Genomic DNA, 10637 nt, shown 5'->3' with positions numbered 1-10637 from the left:
TGCCCATAGCCAGGGGAGTGGAAGTTCTTTAAGTTCTTTCCAACTGAACCAATTCTATGAAGAGTCAGTGTAGCAAATATTCTCAGGGTAGAGATTTTTAGGACTACTTTTATTGTAATTTAAGTGTGAACTTGGTTTTCATCACTAGCAGCTGCCATGCAATGATTTTAATTGTACCGTTTCACGTCACTTTGCCAAGCCTTGAAATATTTGCCTCTCAGATACCTTATGTTATAGAATATACCTCCTAAAATCTGAGCTGCGTGTTTCAAACAAACTGATCTGAACTTCTGGATCGGGACACAAGCAGCACTGCTGGCCATAACTTGTCAGCAATCTTTTTAAATAAGGAGTTGAGATCATCTGTACATAGCAAGAGATACAAAGCCCCTCACGTTCAGGCTTTTTGTACTTACTTGGCCACTCTGTAACACCTCTTTTTAAGGAAGTAGTTGCTGCTTTATATATTAAAGATACAGAAAGCTCAAATAGGGCAAATGCTCCGGTAATTTCACTGCATTCCAAAGGGGCGAGCGTCACAAGCTCACCCCTCAGAACCGCAGACTAGCCAGCAGTTCTCTCTGGATGTTAGGAAATCCATTGAGGGGAAGGGATGAGTTCACGTTTTGGCAGCCTGGAAGTTACCAACGTTCAGCGTCCTCACTTCATCCACTCGACTTTTGTGGATCTGGAAGGCAGGTGTCACCCAGCGGCCACAGGAACACTGCTCACCCCGCCAGCTGAAGGAGCCCAGCTTGGATGCACATTTGGGACACAGCAGCTGCAAGAAAAAGGCACATGGTCCATTCTGAGGCGCAGGCAAACGTAGCCCTATTCAAAACATACCTCTACAGTACATCACATTATGGCAGCCTGTGCTGAGCCAGCTCCTTCCTGTCTAACACTTCACAGAAGGGGCTGAAAAACCAGCAACAACAGCCAAATTGCCATGTCTGGTGTCTGTTGTACCCTGAGGGGTAAGCAGGCACTGCTTGGACCTGCTGTGGTTTTTTCCTCACACCAGAAAGCCTTGATCAGCCTGAGACCACAACAGGTTTTGTAAGTCACACAGACTCTTTCTCATTCTTAAAACAAACAGCAGATTAACCCCATCCAACACCCTGGCCTGTGCTCTCTCCAAGAAGTTCACCAGCTTGTCTCCTTATAAAAGGATATTTAGTGTTTAAGAGTCTGTTCATAAGCTGCAAAATCCACACAGGAGAAAAAAAAAATAAATCCAAAACCTAAAGCTCATGTTCCCCTTCACCTGTCCTTCCATCACTCCCAGCAGCGAAGGCTCCATCCACTGCACAGGCTCGGTGAAGTACGAGGTGCACTTCTCCCGGCCGTCGCCAGCCAGCTGAGCAGAGTCCGTTATCCTCTTGTGGGCGAAGGCTGCCGGTCCGCTCCCTTCCGTGTGGGACAGGATGCTGGAGCTACGGAACAGAGCGCGCCTGCCGGGAAAGGAGTTCAGTGGGATTTACCACTCCCCTCCAGGGAAAACCAGGTATGCTCGTACGTAGATCTATTTTTAAACCACTTCTGCCAACTGAAACTTCAGAACTCGCTACACTCATGTGCCAGACGAAACCTACACCAAGGAAACGGCAGGACTATTCAGCTTCACGTTAAGCAAGCCACAAGAGGCAGTTAAAAACGCAGTAGCCCCCAGAATCGACAACAAGTTTCTTCTGGAGAAACTGATTGTCAAAGCCAAATAGTTTCACAGCAAGCAGCTTCACAGAGCAAAGTGCAACTAGGTTAGGCTGCACAAGTGCTGCACAACTTCAAGGAACAAAGAAGTTGTATTTCATAAGATAACACCTAATTTTTTTATAGTGTACACTGTATGGAAACTTAGGCAGGAGTTTATCCCTGTCCTGGCAATAATGACACGCCCATTGATTTACACAGGCTGTTTTTCTCTTGAGTCGATTTCAAAACGACATTTTATGGAGAAATAGAAAAGTTTCAGTACCTGCATTTCCTGCACTTGTAGAGAACCTCCGCGCTCTGAGTTTGACTTATATTGGTTGGATCGACAGCAAAGACTTCTCGAGGCAAGTCCTGAAGTTCTGCAGAGGGATCAGTATGAAGCTGTGAATCAGATCAATGCAGCAAATGCTGGATTTCCACTGGACAAGACAACACCGTGTCTCCGCCCCAGTCACAGCATGCAGAAGCCACCTTCTTCACATTCCTTTGTCCACTCACCAGTTTCACTGTATAAGCTGAAAATGAAAGAGCCTCACCCCACCCCTAAGATTTGGATTCCCTTAATGCAAGGAACGGGGCCATGGTAAAACAGCCGCGTTTTGCTTTATGCTCTTACTTAAACAGAAAGGCAGAGGAGGAGTTAGAACAGGTCTGCCAATCTTTTAGTGCATGTACACGAAGTCAGCTTACAAATGGGAGCTGCTAAGGAGAATGGCACATAAAGGGAGAGAGCACCATCACGCTGAATATGCAACACTGAGGCCCTGCAAAACAGTGATGGGTTATTATTATAAAACTTCAGATATGCACACATATCTACTACAGTCACCCTTCTGCAAATTAAGGTATGAAAGTTAACTCCATACCTTGATTTCAACTTTCATTTCAGTTTTGCATGTAGCGCCTTTGTTTGTTTCATTGAATTCCTTTTAGAGGATAGGTTTGCCTAGCCAGGTACCTATAAACCAGGAACCATACCAAATTGACTTCTACCATTTCTGCATTTTGCTAAAGATGACAGCTCCTTATAGATCTTATTTCTCAGAACCATTTTTCTTTTCCCCACCGATGAGCTACAATGCTCTAGAACCATCTGATCTGAATGCTCGCCTGAGCAACTCGGGCCCCCACTACTTTCAGCGTCTTCTGCGCTAATTTCTGGCCAGGCTGGTCCCACCCTCCCCAGGAGACTGCCCCAGGCCTGACTCTAAGCACCGACCGCAGCCCGGCCGCCCCGCCGCCGGTCCCGCCACTCACCGGGGTACCTCTCCGTGAGCATCTGCAGCCGGTACCGCTTGTAGAGGGCGCTGCTGCTGTCCACGGCGCAGCCCATGGCCTCGTAGAGCTTCAGCTGCCCCTGGAAACCCGGGTTCACCCTGCGGGGGAGGTGGGCGAGAGGAGAGCGGGGTGAGGGGGCGTCCCGCGGGCGGGGGCGGAGGGGGGCTTAAGGGGGACGGGGACCCACTCGGCATCGGGTTTGGCGGCCCTGACGGCGGCGTAGGCCTCCTCCCAGGGGAGTCCCTGTGTCTTCATGAGGTAGGCGGTCACCACGGCCACGCTGCGGCTCACCCCGGCATGGCTGCAAGGGAAGGACAAGACGGTTGGGCCGTGAGGTGCGCCGCCCGAGCACCCCGGCCCCTCGTCGCCCCCGCCGCCCCGGCCCTCACCAGCGGACGAGGGCCGCCCCGCCGCCCGCCCGGGCCGCGTCGATGAAGGCGGCGCAGTCGTCCAGGCGGCTCAGCAGGTCGGCGCCGGGCTCGTCCCGCGCCCGGACGTGCAGGGCCCGCACCCCCGGCACCGCCGGCGGCTCCTCCGCGTCCACTGTCAGCACCGCCACCACCCCCGCCGCCGCCAGCGACTCCGGGGACGAGCACGACTCCGCGCCGCCCACATAGAGCCCCGGCACCACCAACACCATCCCGCCGCCCCGACAGCCCGAAGCCACCGACATGGCGACGGACCCGCCGCGACTGAGCGGGGCACCGCCCCCAACATGGCGCCGAGGGCCTGGCGGCGGGGGGCGTGTTGCCATGGAGACGGCGGGAGCCGCGTCGTCGCCCGGCGCTGACGCGCTGGGCCCGGCCTCCCCGGCCCCCCGCGGGCACGGGCGCGGCCCCGGCCCCGGTCCCGCCGGCAGGGGCCAGCCGGGATCCGCCTGGGGAGGGCGCAGGGAGGGGGCCGCGCTGCAGCCGTGGCGCTGGGCAGGGCCGCGCTGGAACCAGCCTTGGCAGGCACGGGGAACGATGCTGAGTGACGGGCTTGCTGTCGCCAGGGCGCTGCTTTTTCTTCCCTCCACAACAGTCGCTTAGGAATAATTTCCGTCACAGCCCACTCACATCTGAGAACGCCGCTGCAGTTCTCCCGGCACCCACGGGCGTCTGCCTCCCCTTGCCCTTATTAAAATCGAGGGGTCTCCCCCGCGCCTTGCCCCTCCTCCTTACAGACGCCGCCCGGCAAACAAACCCGTGTTAAAGGACCCCAACGCGCTGCTACTAAAACCCCACTGCTTTTTAAAATGAGCCAGGTGGGTTCGAGGCCCCTGTTTGCTACTTCTCGTGTTATTTGGCACTGGCAGTTGTTTTAACTTCGGAGCTGAGGCAGGAACCACTCTCCATCAGTCCCAGAGCAGTTTACATTAGTAACTGGTTTCTGCTGCACGGAGTTGGCCAGCTGCTCTTCTGAGACGTGCGCCTGTAGTTTGCCTGGGCGCAGCCTTCAGTGGGGGTAAGGGTACCGATAGATCAGAGGTGAGCACGGTGACCCAATGTATGGACTCCGATTCCTGCTCTGCTGGCTCAGAGCAGTCCGTGCCAGTGGTGAGTGGGGTACAGAAAGGAGGCCTGGAGGAGTAGTTATATGGGAAGCTTGGAGAAGCCACACCGGGATCCAGAGTTGTGGTTCTGAATTGCTAGCTTGGAGATTAAAACCAAAGAGCAGGGAGATCCCTGGCTGCTTTGTAGGATGGTCACCATGAGCGGGAGTCTCTCTCTGAGCCACATTTGCCTACAGGGAACCATCCACATGGCAAGTCTGCTGGGAATCACACCAGGTTGCTGTGAAGGTCTGTCACACGGCCACTTTCACCTCAGTGGGAGTGCAGTTGGAATGCAGAAGAAAGCTGCCAGCAGTTAGCTGGAGCTCTTTCTGGATTGAAGCTGCTCATTTGGGATTCAAACTGCAAGCACCTTTCTAATATCACAGGTTTGTATCCCTGTGAACCTTTTGTGTTACGCATGTTATGAACCAGTTACGCTTCTCACTGCAAACTACACTAGAAGCCAGACCAAATAATTCCTTACTGGCCTCATTTTAAACATCTGAATAGGCTCTCACCACTGAAAATCAAATGCTTGGCCCAGCTTGAAAGCTGCCCTTCTTCTCTGTTTTGTAGTAGCTCTCATGCAACAAGTAGATTTTGAACTGTAGACAATGGATTGTAAATGCAGATTTTTATTCTTATGGTTCATTAGCTGAGCTGTGACTTGCGTTCAGCACTGAAATCTGATGCAGTGTAGATAAGAGGCATCATATCTTGTGCTAATCTTCCTTGGTTCCAAGGTTTGTTATGTGTGACACCACTGAAGACTATAGGCAATGCAGAAATCTTGGTGCAGCCACCTTTTTTTCTGCCCATCATAAAGTTCAGGTCTGGTCAATAGCAAAAGGAGACAGTGCATGTGCTTTTCCTCCCAAAGATAAGGATGCTCTCCCTTAGAGCTCTTAGCAGGACACTTGTGAAGGACAAGCACATCACCAGCCTTAGCTTTTCCTCCTTATCTCCAGAGACCCCAACATTTTTCTTCTTCCTCAAGCCTTTTTCTCCAAAGGGATCTCTACCATGTAGCTGCAAGTTTTCCCCAGCACGGACCAGACTTTGCAAGTTTCTGAGCAGAGGTAAAATGGCAGATTTAATTAGAAAGAGTTATGGTAAAGCTATTTCCTCACATGGGATGGATAACCCTATCTCTTGTGTATAAGAGAGCCTGAAAGCCTTGATGATCTCTCACTGAATGACTGTTCTAGTGTAGCTTGAGGCAAAACCACAAAAACTCTCTGTGAGGGCCTCTTGGATTCTTGCAGGATGCTGGCTGGCCACAGAGCAAGCGAGACCAGTGGCCACCTGAGATCTGACAGTGGGAGACTGAAACCTGGTGGGAAAGGAGATTTTTATCCCCTTCCCACAGGAGAGGCAGATGGAGCAGCAGTCACACTGCAGAAGGGATGGGCCACCACAGAGGTCCTGCTGGGGATGCTACTTGTGTGCTCCTCAAGGACTCCCTCATCAGTGCCAGCGGGAGCATGCACCAGTTGTCAGCCTTGTGCTGGGAGACAGGCAGCAGGACAAGATGTAGCATTTTCATGCAATGCTGGTGGCCCAAGGAGACTGAGACAGCTCTTTGTAGTTGAGATGGGCCCCAAGGCTTCTGAGAGTGACAGCCCACCAAAGCTTAAAGTTTATTCTCATCCTGCCTCACCTCCTGTGCTTGCCATAGTGCCTGTGTGGTTGTGTGGTGTCCCAGCTGCAAGCTGCTCCAGCAAAGACAAATCCCCTCTTTGGATGGATTAGTTTTAAATCACATAAACCTGACTCAAAGCAGAGGATGTGACTATGTACCTGAGAATTTAGATTAGATACAAGGAAAAAATTCTTCACTCTGAGGGTGGTGAGGCACTGGCACAGGTTACCAAGACAAGTGTCCAAGGACAGGTTGGATGGGGCTTTGGGAAACCTGGTGTAGTGGAGGGTGTCCCTGCCCATGGCAAGGGGTTGGAACTTGGTGGGCTTTGAGCTTCCAGCCAACCCAAACCATTCTATGAATCTACGATTCTGTGATTCTAGGTTGGGGAGTCTCTGACAGCTCTCATTTAGATTATTTTAAGGTACAACAGTGCATTGCCTGTACAAAAATCTCCTTTCTGGTTGCCATCGCCTACTGACAAAGCCTTAAAGATTGCAGACAGTTTTCCAACAGAAGTCCCTGTAATCAAGCAAAACAAAAGGGCATAATGAAAAGAAAGACAGGTGGAAATTAAAACCAGAACAAACTGTTTATTGACCTTTAGTCATGAAAGCAGCTACAAACTGTGGCAAACTACTCTGGGGAAACACTGGATTATCCATCTCTTGAGCAATTTGAAGCAAGGCTGCAGGCAAGTGCCCCTTATTGAAGGGGCTGTGGGTTTTACAATGGGATTATATTACCAGGGATTCTATGAGTGCTAAAACATGGTTAAGTATCTCTGTTAGCATTAAGAATCTGTGAATTCTTGAGGGAAAATGGTACCATCTGTAGCTAAAACCAGTGACAGATGAAAGAGAGAAGGCTCACAGATTAAGACTCCCAGGGGGTTGATCCAGTCGTGCTGTGAACACTCCACTCCTCTGCACTGGCTCCCGGGGCTGCGGATGACTAGGGAATGTGAAAAAGATGGGATTTCAAAGTGAAAAACTGTAGTGGGGGAAAGTACACAATCCGAGGGGCAGAGCCCCTGAGTATCTTGGCATGTAAAATCTTCACACAACTGAGGCAGTGCTCCCTAAACAACCTTGCTCTTTCTCTGTATCCCCTTTTGGGGGGGACCTAATTAAAGTTTATAATTATCTGAAGCAGGGGATGCAGGGGGAATCAGCCAGCCCCTTTTCAGTGGTCTGTGGGGACAGGACAAGGGGCAATGGCTGCAAGTTGGAGCACAGGAAGTTCCGCACCAACATGCGGAAGAACTTTTTCCCAGTGAGGGTGACAGAGCCCTGGGACAGGCTGCCCAGGGAGATAGTGGAGTCTCCTTCACTGGAGATATTTAAGACCTGTCTGGACGCCTATCTGAGTGATATGTCCTAGGGAGCTGCTTTGGCAGGGGGGTTGGACCTGATGATCTCTCGAGGTTCCTTCCAACCCCTACAATTCTGTGATTCTATGATTCTTTGCTGTGTTTGCCACCTGCAGCCTGTGGTGGTGTGTCCCAGCTTTGCCAACAACTCTCAGAATAAATATTGTTTGCAGTCTGATTTGCAAACCCTCATTTGCCCCCCCCCCCCCCCCCCCCGCCTCTCCCCCTTCAGCTTTCCTCTTCTCCCGCACCACTTAAATTTTTGACTGTTCGCTCTCCCCTGGGGTTCCAGGAACCTGCGTGACTAATTAAGCAGTCGGGGCAAGCTCAGGTGCAAGGAAAAAAACAAGTCAGATGACAGGCCGCTGCCCGCTCGCTGCAGCAAGCGCATTCCATCTCAGCGTGTGTCTGCCCTGAAACTTCATCAGGGAAAAGAAAATGCTGGGCTTCCCTGGGCAGCCCGCTCCGGAGCCTCACGGCACAGCCAGGTGGGCAAAACAGAGTCTCCTGATACGGAAGCAAAAAGCGTCTTTGCTACTGGAAGAATTTGGCCTGCATATTTTGTCACACGTTCGAGTGTCTCCTTTCCTTCAGGGTTTTAAGCAGTTTTGGGCATGTACATCAGAAGGTTGATGAGAAAAGAGTCTGCAACTACAACCTGAGTTGGCAGAGGTGGCACGCAGCAAAGCGGTAGAAGGGCTAATGGGTGGGGACATCTTCAAAAGGACATTCGTGAGAGACAGTGACTCTGGGTTTTTGTGTCCTCCCCAGGTCTAAATGAAACAGGTGCTTGGAGCTCCCACTATGCACAGGTCCCAGTGGTGAAGGGGCCTGGTGGCATGTCTTGCCCCTTGGGAGGAGTGCCTCTTGCCTTTTTCTGAGCTCAGAACTGGGAGCAGGAACTTCCCAGCTGTGACTGTACTTCTAGCGGAAAATTTAACCTCAGTTTTTTGACAGACCGCTGTTCTCTGCATTAGCACACTCTGCACGTCTATACTGAACTTCACATGTCTACTTTTATCCACATACCGTGAGGAAGGATTGCTGCATCTTCCCGCAGGAAACCTCAAAGACTTGGAAAGGCAGCTAGGAACAGAGAAAAGGGCTCGCTCTTGATAAACTGCAGAAGGATTTCACCATAGCCCCGCGTGGGTGGGATGTTCCTACCTGTCTCCACACTCCCAGCATCTGCAGACATGCAGTTACTCCACATGTCAGACAAAAAAGAAGAGTTTCCCAACTGCAGATCTGATGCTCAATTACAGAATGGAGCATGACAGCTACTACTGCTGGGTATTAATAACTCTGCTTCACTTGATGGCTTTAGCAGCTGTAGCAACCAAGATTTATAATGACACACTATGTTCGGCAATGCATCACGTAAGGAAACTAATCTGACAGTGCCAGGTCACTGAGCTGACTTACAAATTTTTAAGTGCATTTCTTCTGCCAAATTTGCTGCCCTATTTACTGGGTTTAAATGAACAATTTGTGTTCATAAAATTCCCTACTTGCCTCTTTTTTGGCAGCTCCCAGAACCTTTTTCTCCCTTGTCACACTGCCATCCCAGGAACCATTTGGTCTTTCTTCCTTCCCCATCTTCTCTCTTGAAAACTCTCTGAAACAGGTCCTGTGGTGTGTATCCTAAAGGGGAGAGTACCACAGAAGAGGAGAGGAGGGACTGCAGCTGGGAGGAGGCGCTGGGGACACAGGCAGAGATGAGGAATGGAGGGGTGGTGGGAAGAGGGCAAGATGGCGGTTGTTCAGGGGCAGGGGGGGGGACCATGGCTGCCACCACTCACTGCCTTTCAGCAGGAATTTGTCTGTATCCCATTTGCTCTCAGAGAAAGGGTGGCTTGCAAAGATTGGGATCACCCATCACCCTAGACCTGGAGTTAGAGCTGAAAGCAGGAAAACAAGTCCTAAATAAAGGTTCTATGTCAGGACTGTACCCTGGGCCTGGGTCTGGGCCTCTGTCAGAGCCACCTCAGCAGCCGCAGCACCTGAGCAGCACCCACGGCTTTTAATCTCTCGTCTCGCCAGCGGGATGTGTGCTTTCACGTTTTCCATCCTCATGGCACAATAATCCACTGCACAGACACAGGCAGATGGATAGCAGAAGGCTGGCTCCCGTCTTGTTCTCCTAGACGTTCATTACTCAAAGATACATTCCTCATTGTTCCTGCAACTGACCCAGGAGGCTGGTCCAGCAGACTTAAAACGCCACTTCAAAATCCCATTCCCCAGGGCCCTTCTGTGGGACCAGTGCAAAGCGATTAAAAAGAACAAGTGTTCTAGTCAGGAGGTTTAAATTCGCTGCAGAGAGTGCTGTACTTCCACACACAAATACTCAAGGTCTCCAAATCAGATGAGGCAGAAAGTGCCTCAGGTATCCAGTCCTTCAGATACAGTTGAGATACCTCTTTGTTTTTACAAGCAGTTTCGTGAAGCAAGAATTTGTAAACAAATAATGTAAAGTGTGAACTTTTCATTAATACTTCAACGTCTATAATATCAACATGTGCTGCAGTTTATTTTTGCCTCTATTGGTATCTAATTAATATTACAAATACAAAATATTTTTCAACATATAATTTAATTGCTTTTTACCTATGGGACAACAGAAAATATACTATCCAAAATAATTACTTTTTGTCATGAAACAATAATTTTTGAGGCAGAATTGTTGCTGAATGTATATTCTTAAATGGGGAGACCATTCACTATTTTAACCTCCAAGTGAGACTTTTAGCTAGCTACTGGTGGTTATGCCTCCGTCACTTCTGCTACTACTTCTTTTTGAGTTCCCTGTTTCTCTTTCTTGTTTTAGAAACATGTGAAGAAAATGTTGAGAGAGATCTGGATCCTCATGTCCAACTTTGTACCACCACAGACAATCGTACTACACAATTTTCTAGCTCCATCTTGAAATGTTGTAGTTTTATTTCCTTCCTTCCCTCTGTCCCTCCTGCAATGCTCTGAATTCATGATTATGTTATTGGACAAAAAAAGATGGTAACTTGCCTTGAACCTGGTTCTTGTGTCAGTTATCCTTTAAATTAAACAGCTCTTTGTTTCCTGTTATTTATCCC

The 10637-nt window shown here is 50.1% G+C and overlaps 1 protein-coding gene across 1 annotated transcript; it reads right to left on the bottom strand.

The window, feature by feature from the left end:
* Positions 1 to 188: 188 nt before the first annotated feature.
* On the bottom strand, positions 189 to 3667 carry DUSP12 (dual specificity phosphatase 12; the record flags this gene model as incomplete). Its single annotated transcript, XM_084279056.1, has 6 exons — positions 189 to 781; positions 1268 to 1454; positions 1979 to 2075; positions 2974 to 3092; positions 3182 to 3295; positions 3384 to 3667. The coding sequence occupies 6 exons, from the start codon at positions 3665 to 3667 to the stop codon at positions 620 to 622; spliced, it is 963 nt and encodes a 320-aa protein (XP_084135182.1). The 3' UTR covers positions 189 to 619.
* Positions 3668 to 10637: the final 6970 nt, after the last annotated feature.

Source organism: Gallinula chloropus (genome assembly GCF_964237585.1).
Source record: "Gallinula chloropus genome assembly, chromosome: 1".
Classification (NCBI taxonomy): domain Eukaryota; kingdom Metazoa; phylum Chordata; class Aves; order Gruiformes; family Rallidae; genus Gallinula; species Gallinula chloropus.
This window is presented reverse-complemented; position numbering and strand designations above follow the sequence as displayed.